Source organism: Anser cygnoides, chromosome 17 (assembly GCF_040182565.1).
Source record: "Anser cygnoides isolate HZ-2024a breed goose chromosome 17, Taihu_goose_T2T_genome, whole genome shotgun sequence".
NCBI classification, from domain to species: Eukaryota; Metazoa; Chordata; class Aves; order Anseriformes; family Anatidae; genus Anser; species Anser cygnoides.
The window spans coordinates 13,898,455-13,914,538 of NC_089889.1; the positions used below are offsets into that span (position 1 = coordinate 13,898,455).

Consider the following 16,084-nt stretch of genomic DNA (forward strand, 5'->3'; position numbering starts at 1 on the left):
TGCTCACGTCCCCGCTCTGGAGCATCACAGCCCCTTTGGGCTTATTTTTGCCTCATTTGGCCTCCTGAAGGCGAACAGCCTCCGCATTCAGGGCAGGGGGTTCCCGTCCTCCGGGGGGGCAGAGAGGTGCCAAATGGGTGCTGCACCCTCGGGTCCCAGCCCCTGGGCTCCCCCTTGCCGAAGCCTGCAGAGCACAGGGCGCAGCAGCCCAAGCCAGAACAACGCCGGGAAGGGTAAAACCACCCCTGAGCTCGGCTAAAAGCGCACCCAGCCTCCGGCCACGCTCACGTCCAGCCTCTGCTCGTGCCGAGGCGGGGGCAGCGCGGGTTGCCGCTGCTCCCGGGAGCCCCTGGCTGGGGCTGGCAGCTCCCGCTGCGCATCGCTGCCCGGAGGCAGCTGGCGGCCGCCGGCGCTCTCCATGAACCTGGAGCCGCCGCCCGCACGCGTGGCCAAGCCTGGAGTGCGCTGGCAGCGGCAGCGCGGCGCTGCTGGCAGGTCGCTGCTCTGGCACGCCGCGGCCACGAGCTCCGTGCCGGAGCCGGGCACCGAGCGGGGCGCACGGCCCTGAGCTCTGGGGGGTGGCGGCCAAGCCAAAGCTGCGCCCTGCGAGAACCCTCATCTGCTCCCAGAGGTAGGAGGAGAGGAAGGGCAGGCGCTGGGGCAGGCAGAGCGAGCCCCTTCCCCATTTACACTCCCCACGTTCACGCAGTCCCTTCGCGCCCGATACTTGACTTTTATTTGCCACTGGCCTGATCCCAACGCCCAGTCCTGGCCAGCCAGCTCCCACAGCAGGGAGTGACCCACAGATACCTGCCCCGTTGGCACTCACCCCTTACTTAATTTCCTGGAGCAGGAGGAGCCTCGGAATGTTTTTTCCTCCTTGCTTCTCGCCTCCAGCGTGGTGGGAGCAGGAGCACGGGGCTTTCGGGAGCTCCCCGAGCTCTTCATTAGGAGCTCCAGCACCTGAACCGAAGCAGCGTTACCCACTGCAGTTAACAGAAGCAAACGTAAGTCATCAACGCGGAGAGGAAATATTCAGCAGCAATTTTTAAAGGCCTGCTTACAGCTGCCTTCCCCAACCTGCACGGGCTGCGCAGGCGGCAGCCGTGCGAGCGGGGCCGCAGCTTCGCTCCCCGTTTGGGGAGCACGGCGACAACCCCCGGGGACCAGCTCGACCCACCGGAGGCTGCCAGGCGAGAAATAACACAAGGCTGCAATGGGGGGGGGGGGGAGAATTTTATTAAAATAAAAGCATATGTCAATAATTCAGAGCCTTTCTCAGGCGAGGGCGACGTCCAGCCCCAGCAGGGCGCCTCAGCCCCACTGCAGGTCGGGGGGCAGCGGCCACCCCCCGGCCGGGGGGGCCTGCAGGGACGGGGGCAGCTCCTGCGGCGGCGGCCAGCCCGGCGGGTACTGGAAGGGCACTGGTTTCTCAGGCAGGGCGCTGCGGAGATGGGAGAGGAAAAGGGCAGAGATGAGCCGTGGCTGACTCGGATCGAGAGCATGGTCCCGCTTGGGGACACAGCGGTGTCCCTGGGGGGTGAGCCCCCTCTGCTTGTCCCGAAAATAAAGCCTCGGAGGAGACGAAGGGGAGCAGCAGAGGAGGGGTTCGGCCATGGGCACGCAGGTGTGTTCCCCCCCTCTCAAACCAAGAGCAGAGCTGCCTGCCTGACCCCAAAATCCCACTAAATAGCTGCTGTTTGCCAGCCCCGCGCCCAGCAGCGAGACAAGGTGCGAGCACCACCTGCAGCTCTGCGGGGGCTGCAAAGCTGCTGGCGGGGGGCACGGCCCTGGAGCAGCGCTGACCCCAGCCCCTCCGTCCCCCAGCTGCCCACGGCTCCCTGCACAGCTGAGCTTTGAGTGAGCCACATCGGCAGATGTTTCCGTGATCTCTTCCCGAGCAGCCCTAATCCCAAGGCAGCTGCACACTTCCCAAAGGACAAGGACCCCTCGGAAGCGGAGGAGCTGCCAAAACGCCAGGGTGTTTTCACAGAAGCACCCTTCACCAGAGGGAAGAGGCTTTCTCCTCCGGCTCGCAGCCTGGGGAACACTTTTTCTCTCTCCCGCTCCTATTTATTAGGGGAGGCTGCTGCAAGCATCACGCGGGACAGAAGAGCAGAACGAGAAGCATCGCTCCCTTGTCTCCAGCCGGAGAAAGAGCTGGGCCGGGACAGGTTTAAACCCCCAGGAAACGTGCCCTTTCCTTAATTCCTCAGCACAGGAAACTCACTTGTCCTTCAGCACAAGCCCTGACAGCAGCCTCCCAGCTCCGATCATGATGGTTCCTTTTAATTGTGACGCCAGAAGAGATGTAATTGCGCTCCCTTACATAACGCTCCGGGGGAGCAGCACCCTCCTCTCCCTGCAGGGCCGGCGACGTGGCCGAACGCCAGCTCCCCAGGTCAAGCGCTGTGTTTTCTGAGCAGCCAGCGCAGAGCGAGGCCACCTGGCCTGAAGCTTCTCCCCTCGGAGGAGGCTTGGCTGCAGCGAGGCATCTCCCCGGTTACACGCGGGTCCCGCGGCAGCGGGCAGGGAGCAGGACAGGGCGCGCTGCGAGGCGGAGCGGCACGGCTCTCCCTTAGCGAGCTGCTCCGCGAGCCGCGGAGCTGATGGATAGGGAGGATGCTGTCTGGGCACTCCACTCCCCGGGGTCTCATCGGATGCGAGCGCTGTCGGAGGCTCACCTGCTGCTGCAGCGCTCAGACCGGCCGCCCCATGCGGGCTCTCCGGTGTTGGTAAGGGTCAGGGCTGTTCCCTTCCCCGAGGCACTACTGGGGTCCCCTCCCCTGCCCTCGCCCATTTCCACGACACCTCCCGGGGCCCCAAGCCCTTCCTGGCGGAGGCAGACAAGGGGGCTCCGTGGCCGTTAGGGCGGACACACGCGCTCCAAGCACAACGAGACCTCTGGCAGATGAAGCGAAGCGCACCGCTGCTCAGAAGGGCAATGGCGGGGCTGGAAAGGACACGAGGGGAGAAGAAAGGTGACGGCGACGGACACCGTCGAGGCCAGACACGGCAAGAGAAGCGCCGAAGAGCTGGTGTTGGTTTGCTGCAGCAGATGGTCTCGGGGCCTGTGGGGGCGGAGAGGCTGGGTGGAAAGCAACAACCCGAAAAACGCCGGGTCTGGTGCGTGCTTGGAGGCAGCAGGGACCAAATAACGATGGGAGGCTGGGAATTCTGCTGGGTACTGTCTGCAGGAGAGGCTCTGTCCCGAGATCGAGGGATCTTGGGCAGGACAAACAAAACAGGGCAAGCAAAACAGGGGAGGGAGCTTGCTGCTGCCGGTGAGCACGGCTGCAGGGCGAAGAGCAGCCAGGCTGATGGATGGAGGGAGCAGAGCGCAACGCGCCCAGACAAGCACCAGAAGGAAGATCCTGCCCAGACCAAACACGGAGAGGACAGGAGCAAACATTAAAAAAAAAAAAAAGAACAAAAGAGAGATTTGGCACCTGCCCAAATGTCATCCAATTAAGCCTGCGGCACAGTCAGGTGAGCGAGGGAACAGCAGGGACCCGCAGGCAGGCGTCCCGCTGCCGTGAGGAGGAGCTAATCCCACCCTCTGCCTGGCGAAGGAGAAGGCAGGGACGGGCAGAGATGCGCAGACAGGGCAGGCAGAGGATGGGGGAGCTGGCAACAGATGAGCCCAGCCTCCTGTCACCCACAGCAGGCATCAATAACTCAGCGCCGCCGCCGCCGCGGCCTCCCAGACACGTCCGTGTGCGCTGCCAAGGGCACAGGGGTACCCTCTGCCTGCCTTCCCCGGGGGAGCAGCCGCAGGCAGCGGGACCTGCCTCGCCCCCCACGCCGTGGGGACGCACGTGCACGTGTCCCCAAGGCAGGTGTGCCACGCTGGGTCTGCGTGCGGGTCCCCGCGGGTGCCAAGAGCACCGTGCGGCTCTGGTACCAAGCAGGGTGGCAGCCCTGGCCACCTGCATGGTCCCCAAGCCCTCTCGTGGGATCCCACCTCCCTGGGATGCCCCCAGCCCCCGGTACCTGTTGCTCTGAGCCGCGCTCAGCCTCTTTGCCCTCTTCTCCAGCCAGTCCTCGATGGTGCCAAGCGGGACATCCGCTCCCTCCTGCCGCAGCTCCTTCAGCCGCTGCTCCCCTGCTTGAGAGAGGGCTGTCAGACGCTCGCCCCGCACCCCTCTCGCTCCGTTACCCCCAGAGCTCATCACCCTGCAGAGTTTCTTGGAGTCGAGAGTTTGCAGCTTGCCCGCAGCACCCCCTCCTCCTCCGCTGCCTGCCTGCCGTCGGACGCTCGCCGCCTGGAGCGTTTGGCTGGGGGGCAGCTGGCATCTCCCCGGGGCTGATCGCTGCCTCCTCCTCCTCACCTCAAGCACTCCCAGGCAGCTCACAGGAGCTCCTGCATTTTCTCCTGCAGGCTGGAGCGAGCAGGGCAGTGCCAGCAGAAACCTCGGCTGCCCACCCAGAGGCAGGGCAGAGGCAGAGCAGCTGTCAAGCTTCAAACCCACCCCGTCACCCAGGGGGGCGAGTAGGGCAGCCCGGTGTTCACCAGCACCTCTCACGGCGCAGAGATCGGCCACGGAGCTCCCCGGTGCCCCCCGACAGCAGGGACGGAGCAGCGGCGGGTGCTCGCACGCCCTTGGCACAGTCCTACTCCAAACAGACACTCGGCGTCATCACACCTCCAGCCTAGTGGAAAGTTCCCAAGAGGGAACGTGATACTTCGGGAAAAATATATTAACAAAAAGGACGCCGAGGCAGCTGCGTGTCGTCCCCCTTTGCTCACCAAACCCTCCGGGGATAAGCGCTTTGGGGACCCCCGATCCCACCTGGAGATCCAGCAGTGCGCCCCTGGTGCCGGCCACCTGCAGCCGTGCCCAGCAGAAGCCGGCGCCGCGCCCCGCCGCTGTATGTCACGCCTTTTAGGAAAATATTATACGTTTCCAGACAGGGTGTGAAATTAATATCGCTTGGGCAGAGTGAAGGATCACTCCATCCCAGCAGTGGCACCCAATTATTCATCTGCCTGTTGAATATTCATGAGGACGGCCCCGACGACGTGCGACACAATGCGCAGCCCGAGATGGATAATTTGTCACCCGGCCTCTCCAGCCGCTGCGAGCAGGTGACGATGCGCTCGCCGCCACCACGAGGCGAGCCCGACGTCGGGGCGCTGCTCTGCAGCCCAGCGATAAGGACACCGGCTGGAAACGGGGCTGTTCAGGTCTCCCGGGGTTCTTCTGGAGGAGCAAAGTGCCAGCGGAGCCGCGCAGGGCCGACCCAGAGCCTGAGGGCAGCGCAGGACACGAGCTGTGCGGTAAGCTGGGCGCTTGGCTCCGGCTCGGACACGTCAGCCTTCCTCAGCAGCACCGACCGCGGCCACCTTGGGTCCCTTGGGTCCCAGTTTCTCCCCCTGCTGAGGACCAGGCACCTCCAGCACGGCGATGAGCGGTGCGGCCGGGCCGGGAGGCAGCGGGTGTGGGCACACGCCTGGCTCTGCTGCCAGGACACGTGTCCATCAGGGGCACAGCTCTGCCTCATCCTCCTCCGAGGTACGCACGTCCCATCTGAGGGCCGCCAAACCCTCCAGCAGATTGCAAACGCTCCCTGAGTGCCAACAGGTGCTGCAAGAGGAAATTCGGGACCACAATTAGCGGCCCTCGCTCCTCGTAAATGCCCGCGCGGCGAGGCAGGGGTGAGGGCCCTGCCTTCTCACCGGGGTGTTTGCCTCAAAGCCTAATTACAGCCAATTAAAAGAGCGGCTGAAGTCATTATGTGCCTCTCTAATGATGCCGGAGTAGAATTCCGGATTTACCTTTCTTCCCCGTGCACCTTTTAGCACGAGCTGCCCCCGCTCCGAAATAAAACCAAGGAACCCCCAGGCTTTGACTCGCGAGGAGCCCGAGGCGCACATCCAGCCCGGCTCAGCGGGCCGACGTGGATCCTCCCGGACCAGGCACCGCCACCAGCACCGAGCGGGCCGCCCAGCAGAGAGGCTGCCGTGTGATCCTTCAGCTCCCTGCCTGGACGGGACGCAGGGGCTGCCCGGACCCCCCCCCCGTGCACAGGACCAGCAGCAAACAGCGGCTGAGAGACGGGGATGGTGCCGCCCTCGACACGAGCACCTTTGCAGGTCGCCGCCTCGCAGCCAGCGATGAGAGCGCGCTCCTCGTCCTGCTCCTCATCGAGCTCAGCCCCCAGCAGCCTCGGCCGTGCTCTCCCAAGCACCGGGACGGGTCAGCAGCACTCACCCAGCCGTGCTCCTCCTCTCCCTCGCAGCTCCGGCTGGCCGGGGCTAACCCACGGGGCTGCCTCGTGGCGATGCCGCGAGCAGGAGCGACGCAGAGCAGCAGGGAGCCCGTAGCTCCGAGCAAGACGCCGCCGGTTTGACGGCGACTTTTCCTGACGTGAGTGTACTGAAGACGACATCCTGGAAGCGTCCCCGTGATGAATGATGCGGCAGATGCAGCAGGAGGAGGCTTTGATGCGGTAACAGCTGGGGATGTGCCTCTCTCCCCGCTGATGGTGGGAACTGTTGCTTCCCTGTGAGCGTATTCTACCGGGTGCGGAACTGCCAAAGCCCAACTAGGACATGCTCCGAGCTCTTATAAAGTGTCCAGAAACGTTCCCGTTTAAGCCACACGACTAACACAACCAACGGGGCGAGCTCCCCACGTTAAGAAGGCCAAACATCATAAACACGGTGACGTTTCCTTCGGCTGTTAACCAAACGCATCGTCAGCAAGAGAAACCTGCTGCCAGAGAAGCACCAACACCGCGCACCCCACAGGGACACGAGGACGTGCTGGACGAGCACCGAGCCTCCTGCAGACCAACCCACCATCACACACGCTTGCTTTAAACTCTCTCCTCAGCCTCACCACCTGAGACATTGATGCTTCGCCGCCTAAGGAGTGGTGTAATGCCCCCACGACACATCCGACGGCGGCTTGGCGCCCGCGGCCGTTCATTCTGTCCGGACTAGCAAGTTACGTACGGGCTCCACCGCTCCTCCCCGGTGTCCTGCTGAGCTCTGCCCTCCACCAAACCCCTTCAGGCTCTCTGCAGGCTCAGCTGGTCGGGTTGGGGGGGTCTGCGTGACCCTCAGCTTGGCTCACACGGGATTTCTGTGGGCCACCACCAGGAGAGAGGCGAGCAGGATTTCCACGGGAGAGGCAGGCAGGACTTCGCTCCGCAGCCCGGCGCTCGGCACGGAGCAGCACAGCCGAGGAGGAGGCACCCTGCCGGCCCCCGGCCATCGCTCCTCGAAGCCTAATTGTTTAATTAAATGTTTGACTTGGCAATACAAACGCAAGGTTTCCAAGTAATCTCCCAGGACTCGGCTCTCTCCTAGCCAATTCCCCGCTCCCACCTGACCCATCTGACACAAGCCAATGCTCGGGAACACGTGTAATTGGCAAGGAAGGCCGCCCGAGCGCAGGGCAGCTCGCCACACTTCCCCTGCAGCTCTGCTCATCTCCAGGGAGCTTTCTCTCCCCCTGCAACAAAGCCTTCGGTGCCTGGAAGTGCCGCGGGTTCCTGCGGGCAGGCTGATGTCCGAGGGCCAGCGGGGAGCCCCAGCCCTGCACGCACCCCAAACCCCGTAGGCACGCACACGCTTTCAACACTTCAGCCTGTTTTTGCCAGCCTTGTGGCAAAACAGCAGCTGGCTGCAGCTCGCAGGCTGAGCTCTGCTCGGAAGCTGGGCTGCGGCGGCCCCGCGCTGCTGCGCCCAGTCCTGGGCTCCCCAGTGCCACTGGGGCTTACTGGGGGGAGTCCAGCAAAGGGCCACGCTGATGACGAAAGGTCTGGAGCACCCGAAACACAACGGGAACGGGAAGGCTCAGGGGGATCTCACCCGTGGGGGCACATACCCAGGAGATACGATGATGGAACCAGACTGTGCTAAACGGTGTCCAGGGGAAGGGGAAGGGGCAATGGGCGCAAAGCGAAATACAGGAATTTCCCTTTAAACTTGAGAAAATACGTTTTTGCTGTAAAGGCGGTCAACCACTGACGCAGGTTGCCCACAGTGGAGCTCCAAGGTGGAGTCTCCATCCCTGGAGGTGCTCAGAGCACCCCCGGACACGGCCCTGAGCAGCCTGCTGCGTTCACCCTGCCTGCAGCAAGGGAGGGCCGGGCCTGGGTGGTCTCCCGAGAGGACCTCGGGCACTCAGTTCTCACCAACGCCTCACTCACATTTTCTCTCAGCACAGGAGCAATGAACATTACAGGAAAACAGAGCTGCATTGTTTTTAGGGCACGGAGGCAGTACTCTCGGCAAGATAAAGTTCTCTTGGTACAAAAAAATGCTTCTGCTCTCTTAGTACTGAAAAAAAAAAAAAGGAGCCCACTCCCAGCAGGGGAGCAGGTGCTATTTGCCTTCTGCCCAGGCTTCAGTTCCACCCTACACCACGTCAGCAGAGGCTGTTTCTGGATCCAGGACCCCGTATCCTCCGCTCAGAATAACGCACCTGATCGTAGCTAGCTTCTCACGAGAGTGGAAGCAGCGGGTCCTTGGTCATAGCAGAGAGTCAGGGGGAAGTCAAACCCATAAATTCAAGGGGAAGCGATGTACCAGTGCCCTCTGCTGCTGACAGTTTTTATTCCCTGACTGAACAAAACCCCAAGGGCTCGGAAAGCCCACCCTCAGCTTCAGATGCTCGCTGCTAAGCGGTAGCGGCACTGCTCAGCTCTTCAGGCTTGTGTCTGTGCCAGCAGACCAAGAGCGGCAAGCATCTGAAAAACGGCAGCGCTCACAGGCAGCCCACAGGCTGGCACAGCCAGCGCAGGCAGCCGGGAGGGACCCCCGTCCACACACAGCACAGGACCACGAGCTCTCGCTGCACAGCTCCTCGTGCGCCCCCCGGCAGCCCACGCTCCCCGCAGCAGCTCCCCCCTTCCTCAGAGACCGCTGGGCAGCTTCTGGTTCCAGGACTCACCCTGCACCTGGGCGCTCAGCTTCTCCAGGTCCTGCTCTGTCATGTGGGAAAATCTGCAGTTGGACCCGAAATCACACTGCCCTGCAACAGAAGCCGCGGGGAGCCCCGTGAGAGCCGCACGCACAAGGCCCTCCCACGGAAACGTGCCTGCAAACCCAGGATCCGCAGCACTCAGGACGCACAGACCCAAGCCCTTCGCTCCCTCCAGGGAGGACGCACACCCCGGGGCTCCCCTGAGCAGCCACGGCAGCTCACGAAGGAGCTGCGGTAGCTCGGGCAGGTATTGCCAGCTCCAGAGAACTCACCTGTTTGCAGAAACTTCCGACACGGTTTCTTGCTCTGCTCCTCTTGCAGGATGGCAGCAGCATCTGGGGGAGAGGAAAGACAGAACACGGGACAGGGTCAGACCTCCTGCACGGTGACACCCCGCCCGTCCCACCATGGTCCCATGCACGTCCGTTGACTAACGGGAAGACATTTTACGTGATAGTCGCGAACTCCAGCAAACAGACAGTCCCCATCTACACCCCAGGCTTCAGCTTTTCACCAGCTTGCTGATAACACCTTCCCTCCCCATCCAATTGGGGCAAAAGAAGCATGATGGAAAAGCAAGGACTCTGCAACACTTCTGTGGAGCACAGGCAGACCAGGCAGGTTAGCGGGGCTCTCAAAAACCCCATGGGCAGGCCCCATTGAACCCTGAGCTGAGCTGCGAGCAGACACCCCAGTGCCGTGGTCCTTCACCTCCCAGGGATGTGCTGGGGAAAGCCCCACGCTACGGCCGCCCCCATGGGCTGTGGAAGAACTTGCACCACCTGATGTGAATGTCTGGAGATGTCCAGAGGCAAGACGAGACAAACCGTCAGCGCCGGGACGAGGGATTTTACCAACCAGAGGAAAATCAAGTGCTGCAGCCGGGGGAGAAGAAACGCACGAGGCGAGCGCGTTCAAGTCCCCGACTCACTGCCACAGACCGGAGGGAACACAAAGGATCGGCGCTGGCTTGGTTTCACCCGATCCCCCAGCCCTGGGACGGAAGGGGCAGGCGGCACCCACCTCGGAACAAGTCGTACCAGGCCCTCTTAGCCCGGAGATGCTGCACTCCGTTGAGGTGTTTCTTCCTGTTGTGGAGGTTGTCCTGGAAGGAGCGGTCGCAGTAATCACAGAAGTACCTCTTTCCCATCTCTCTTCCAGCAGAGCAGCCTCAGCGCCGCCCGGGAGCCATCAGACATCCTCGCCCCGCGGACGGAGAAGGACGTGCCGGAGGTTCCGAGATTTACAGCGCCTGCTTCCGAAGGAGAACAACTCCAGTCATTTAGGGCTGGCAGGCGGAGGAGGGGGTGAGACCCGACAGCATATACCCCTGCCCATCAGGGGCCGGCAAGGCAGCGCCCGCTGTGTGTGCGCGGGGGAAGCCGGCTCCCGGCTCCCACTCCCACCTCCGTGGCTCTGCCGAGCGACCTCCCCGTGCCGCGGCACCGGGGGGCTCAGCCCGCAGCGGCCCCGCGAGCCCGGGGCTCCACGCGCAGGGAAGGCGGCCGCAGGGGCCACCCAGCTCCGGAGGCCGAGGCCGCCGCAGCAGCCGGGGCCCAGGATCCCAGCCCGGGGCCACAAATCACGGCACAGGCGAGAGGAAGGAACTTCCCCGTGCCCGGCCCTGCGAGGGGAGGCAGAAACCGAGGGATGCCGTGGGGACGGCAGGCCAGCTGAGCCTGCCCGTGCTGCAGGAGGGCTCCCAGGGGTGCCCTGCTCCCAGGGGTGCCCTCCTCATCCTCCCCAGCCTCGGGCAGCGAGGTGCCCCTGCTCTGCCAAGCGCAGCACCCGCAGGAGCCGAGCCCTCGGGCGCAGCGGTGAACCCGGCCCCGCGGGAGCCGCGAGCTCTCTCCTCGTGAAATCGTGGCACCTGATAAACGCCGAAGATGGACAGGCCGGCAGATGAGCTCCCAAAGCAAATCTCCGGCTTTAGACGCCTTGACAGCCAAACGCGCTTAACAAATGGCGTGGCGAGCAGCGCGAGAAATAAAGATTTTATGAATAAAACCCGGTCAGAATCAATCACAGCCTCCCTCAAGCCCTCAGGCCCGGCGGGCAGAGCAGCGCCAGGCGAGCCCTGAGCGCGGCCGAGAGCTGCTGCCTCGAAACCACGTCCCTGAAACCCCCGGCGCTCACCCCGGGGCACAGCCTCCTCCATCTGCACCCGGCCGTGGTGCGTCCCACAGACATCTCCGGAGTTTTTTGAGTCGGGCTGCAGGCCCTCACATCGCAGGTAAAGCGTTGGCAGAGTCAGCCCAAGCTGAAATCTCCTCACTGCAATTTCCTTGCTCCCTCCGCTACACCTCACCTTGCTCCAGCTGCACCGCGCCGACGCTTGGAGGTGCAACCCAGCCCGGTTTGGGGGCTGGAGGTCTGGAATTGGGCTTCTCCAGCCCGAGGAGCCCCAGCCGAACGCTGCTTAATGAACGTTATCCCGTAATTGCCCCCCAGTCCTCTACCAGACCAGCCCCAAGTTGTGCAGCCGGCTGTGGGGCTGCTGGCAGCCAGAGGGGCGGCTCCTGCCCTCGGTGCCTACCGGCGAGCTCTGCTGCGGCTTTTAGGAACCGAAAAACCTCCCTGCCACGGCCCGCCGAGGTTTCTGGTAACACGAAGGCTTCCTGCTTCAGCCCCGACTCCCGTGCTGCTCCTCAGCAGACGCAGCCGCTGTGAAGGAGGGAAAACCGAACCGGGCTGTGCAGCGGTCCCACACAAATCCCCACGGATCCTGATGGGAATTCTGCCCGCAGAAGCCCAGCAGCAGCCAGCCTCTGAATTCAGACTTACTTTCGTCGCTCTGACAGCGATAATCGCAGCGGAGAAAAGCCCCTACGGATTTCGGGCAGGCAGAGCCCACGCCCCAGGGGAGCTGGCTCCCAAACTCTCACAGCAATTCCCACTGCGGGGGACAAATGGAATAATAAATAGAAAACCATGCAGTTAGAGGAGCACCAGGTCCTGCCAGAGATCTCCCCTCCGCAGATTACGCCGAACACGTTATTTTCATCTTTTTAAGAATTCAATTGCGTGGATTATCCGGGCTGGGCCCTGGCAGCTCCCCGCAGTACCAGCACGCCGCAGCACTTCGCGCCGAGCGAGGACGTAAGGGGAAAAGCTGCTTCTTAGCAGCCCTGCCCTGCCTAACCTACTTCTGTTCTCCCAACTGGCTCCGACGGTAAGCAAAGAGCATTGTTCAGCTGAAAACAGTGCCGCTGTCTAACGGAATCCATCGCCGTCACTAGGAAATAAAGCGAACGTGGCTGCTTTATGGAGAACCGCCTCAGCTCGGCCCGTTTCCTTTTAACGTTTTTAGACCCCCTAATTTGCGATTGAATTCAGGCAAACAGACCCCTGCAGCCACACACAGCCACGAACGACTTCAGACGGGCTTTGTGCCAGATTAAGTGTCGTTCTGCCTAAATCCAATTACAAAAATCAGGGCTTTTGTCTTCTATCTCGACGCTTTAAAGTATTAACAGAAGAATCCTCCACCTTAAGCCCTTCGGAGCGATGTTTTATAAGAAATGCCACGTTCTGAGATGAAATGGAAAAAAATTGCCGTGTTCTGCGACACCCAGCAGGTGTTTCACTCGGTAAAACTCGAGGCACGAGCCCGCGTGCGTCGCCTCGTGTTTCCTCTCTTGGATTCCTGCTCTGCCAGCTGCAGACCTCGTTCAGGACTCTGAGGCTCCTCGCGCTGACCGCCCCGGGACGAAGGATCCCCCGATCGAGAGGGACGAAGGATCCCCCGAGCAGAGCACCCTGAGGCCTCGCTGTCCGGGCCGCGGCCCCAAGCTCCTGCGTTCTCAGCCCCGGCTCGGGGCCGCTCCAGCCACTTCGGGTCCCCGGGTGTGAAGCTGACGAAATCCCGGCGCCAGGCTCGGCTGCCAGTTTAAACGTGCCCGTACCTCTCTGGGGACGCGCAAAAAGCCCGCGGCACCTTCACAGCGACGGAGGGCCGGGTGAGTTTCCTTTACACCTGGCGTAAATCCGTACCGGCACCAAGCCGACGGTCACACGGACGCGGCACGGTGGTGCCAGGTGGGGCAGGTCCGTCAGAGCCAGCCCCGGCACCGAACTTTGCAGAACCGTCACCGAGCTGCCCGAGGGATCCCGACACCGAACTCGGTGCCAGGCGGGGCGAGGGCAGGGACGAGGCACCCGCCAGCCCCTGTGGGTCGCACCAAGGCGTTTCGCGGGCCCTGGCCCAGGGCCCCCCGTGCAGGCCAGCGACCGAGGAGCTGGGACAGGCGAGGCGACGGCGCCGGCCTCACCGGGACCTGCTGGGAACCTGTGCAGGTGCTCGCCCAGCAGCGGCCCTGCGGTGGGGCGGCTCCAGCATCGGGATCCTCGCCCTGAGCACGCGTCTACCGGGGGCCGGCACGGGCAGGGGCAAAAGCAGGGGCAGGAGTGGGGGCAAAAGGAGGGGCAGGAGCAGGGGCAGGGGGGCAGGAGGAGGAGCAGGGGCAGGGGCAAAAGCAGGGGCAGGAGTGGGGGCAAAAGCAAGGGGTTACGAGTGGGGGGCAGGAGGAGGAGGAGCAGGAACAGGGGCTAAAGTAGGGGCAGGAGCAGGAGGGGGGAGGCAAAAGGAGGGGCAGGGAGGAAAGAGGAGGAGAAGGAAAAAGAGGAGGAGGAGGAGGAGGAGGAGGAGCAGGGGCTAAAGTAGGGGCAGGAGCAGGAGTGGGGGCAAAAGCAGGGGCAGGGAAGGGGCGGGGGGAGGAAGAGGAGGAAGAGGAGGAAGAGGAGGAAGAGGAGGAAGAGGAGGAAGAGGAGGAAGAGGAGGAAGAGGAGGAAGAGGAGGAAGAGGAGGAAGAGGAGGAAGAGGAGGAAGAGGAGGAAGAGGAGGAAGAGGAGGAAGAGGAGGAAGAGGAGGGGCAGGAGGACGGGCACTGGGGCAGGAACAGGGGCAGGAGGAGGAGGAGGAGAAGGAGGGAGGGCGGAGGGCAGGGGGCAGGAGGAGCAGGAACAGGGGCAGGGGCTAAAGTAGGGGCAGGAGCGGGGACAAAAGGAGGGGCAGGGAGGAAAGAGGAGGAGGAAGAGGAGGAAGAGGAGAAGGGGGGCAGGAGGAGGAGGAGGGGCAGGACGAAGAGGAAGGGCAAGTGCCCGCCGGCAGCACCCCCCCGGCCTCCAGCCGCCCCCCCCCGGCTCCCCGCTCACCGCCCGCGGGGCCTCCGCGCCGCGCCGCCGGCCGGGAGCCGCGCCTACAACTCCCAGAACCCCCCTCCCACACCGACTCGCGCTGCGCCTACGCCTCCCAGCGTGCCCCGCGGCGGGGCGGCGCCTACACTTCCCAGCGTGCCCCGCGGCGAGGCGGCGGCGCAGGCGCAGGAGGCGCGGGCAAGATGGCGCTGCTGCGGCAGGCGTACAGCGCGCTGTTCCGCCGCACGTCCACGTTCGCGCTCAGCATCGTGCTGGGCGCCGTCCTCTTCGAGCGCGCCTTCGACCAGGGCGCCGACGCCATCTTCGAGCACCTCAACGAGGGGGTAAGGGCGGGCCCGGGGCCGCCCCGCCGCGGGGACGGGCCCTGAAGGTCAGCGCGGCCCTGCCCGCGCCTCGCGGGGCTGCGGGCCCGGGGCGGGCGGGGGGTGCGGGGCCCTCTCCAGAGCGCCTCGGGCGGCCGCGCCGTCCGCCGGTGCCGTGCCCTGGGGCGGCCTTCGGCCCTGTCAGCGCTCGGGGCCCGGTTTCAAGGGGAAGCCGAGGCGCCTCGCTGCTGGAAGGAGCTGCCCGGCGTCCTCCGCCCGCTGCTCGGCCTCGGGAGCGGCTCAGAAGTCAGCTGAGAGCCGCACGCAGAGCCGCGGTGTCGCCGCTGTCAGAGCTGGGAAAATTCAGCAAGAACAAGAGCAGGGGCCCCGGCCCCGGCTTCTTAGCAGCAGTCACTGCTGTAACGTTTGAACTTTGCGCTCAGCTCCTTCTTTAATTGTAGCTTTAAGCTTCTACGCGTTAACGTTTTCTTAAGCAGGGATTGAAAACAAAATTAACTTTAAAAAAATTTAAAGCGTTTTCTGGAACAAGCAGGAAAGCACCGCACGCACGGTGTTCCCGTTAGTCCCGATCACACCGCCAGATTTCCCAGCCGGGGTCGGGTCCCTTCGTGCGTCCTGCATCTCCCCAGGCAGAACGGCCTGCTCGTGGGGGGGGCGAGTCCTGGCGCTGAGCGGAGCGCTCCTGGCATCTCTGCTTTGTGGAGGCAGAGAGCAGGGAGGGCTCCAGCCCCTGCCCTGTCTGTTCTCAGGGCCTCTGGGTGCAGGACCAAAGGTTCCACCAGGTCTGTTCTGCGTGAGCTCTATGAACAAGGAGCAGGCTTGTGGCGCTCGGCTGCGTGTCCTGAAACCTTTGTGTTGCGCTGGTCACAGCGGGCACGGGGCACACATAGGACATGTGTCCCTACAGGTTCTTCTGTCCCCTAGTGTCTGTTAGCGATGTAGGTTTCATAACAACTTGTTTTAAAGTGAAGCTTTATCCTGGTACCACTGAAACACGAGCTAAGATAATTGTTTCCTTTTTTGTTGTTTGTTTTTGTACAGAAACTGTGGAAACACATCAAGCACAAGTATGAAACGAGTGACAACTGAAATGCTCAGCAGCAGGATCCAGTCTGGGGTGGCAAAAAACACTGCAGAGAAGGATTTGGTCTCCTGAAGCCAGCTGGATCAAAATGGGATTGGGTTCCTGACCGCCTCCGAGCCAGATTGTATCAGCCACCTCCTGATACGATGTAAACTGCGTTGGACTCAAGGAGTTCTGCTGCTGTGTTGAAACTTCCTGTGTTAAAATAAAAAGTTCTTGGCCCCTGTCTCAGGCTCGTGTGTTTACTTGATTTGTCCTTGGTTCTGCCTGTAACTTCTCTCTACCTAGGAGATGAAGAATGCTTAAGCACAGGCTCAGGTCATTGAGAAAGCTGTTCTCAGCACGGTGGGAAAGCGCTTACACCGCCAGGGTCTGTAACAGCAACCTGGGCTTCTGCCTGAGGAGAGCTGTAAGAGGGGCAAGGAGCTGTCCGCGTGCTTCCAGCCCTGTCCAAACAACAGGGGCTTAAATCAGTGGCTTGACCAGGCTCTTTCAAACAGTTTAGTTTCTCTGTGCAGGACTGTGCTGGTTCATGGCCCCTCATCATTTCACAGCTACAGCAGTGAAAGGGCAATGAGAAG

At 62.8% G+C, this 16,084-nt stretch overlaps 2 protein-coding genes across 8 annotated transcripts; one reads left to right on the forward strand and one right to left on the reverse strand.

Annotated features, from left to right (window-relative positions):
• Positions 1–1,219: 1,219 nt before the first annotated feature.
• On the reverse strand, positions 1,220–14,228 carry ZMAT5 (zinc finger matrin-type 5). Of its 7 annotated transcripts, none has more exons than XM_066978741.1 (6): positions 14,094–14,228; positions 9,963–10,191; positions 9,212–9,274; positions 8,907–8,987; positions 3,994–4,105; positions 1,220–1,444 (listed from the first exon to the last, which is right to left on the reverse strand). In XM_066978741.1, the coding sequence occupies exons 2-6, from the start codon at positions 10,087–10,089 to the stop codon at positions 1,315–1,317; spliced, it is 513 nt and encodes a 170-aa protein (XP_066834842.1). In that variant the 5' UTR covers positions 10,090–10,191; positions 14,094–14,228; the 3' UTR covers positions 1,220–1,314. The 7 variants fall into 7 exon arrangements, with proteins under 7 accessions (XP_066834842.1, XP_066834837.1, XP_066834838.1 ...); XM_066978736.1 differs by having other exon boundaries at positions 3,994–4,108; XM_066978737.1 differs by having other exon boundaries at positions 3,994–4,108; positions 9,963–10,194; positions 14,094–14,218.
• Positions 14,205–15,729, forward strand: UQCR10 (ubiquinol-cytochrome c reductase, complex III subunit X). The gene is made up of 2 exons (XM_066978743.1): positions 14,205–14,419; positions 15,461–15,729. The coding sequence occupies exons 1-2, from the start codon at positions 14,279–14,281 to the stop codon at positions 15,506–15,508; spliced, it is 189 nt and encodes a 62-aa protein (XP_066834844.1). The 5' UTR covers positions 14,205–14,278; the 3' UTR covers positions 15,509–15,729.
• Positions 15,730–16,084: the final 355 nt, after the last annotated feature.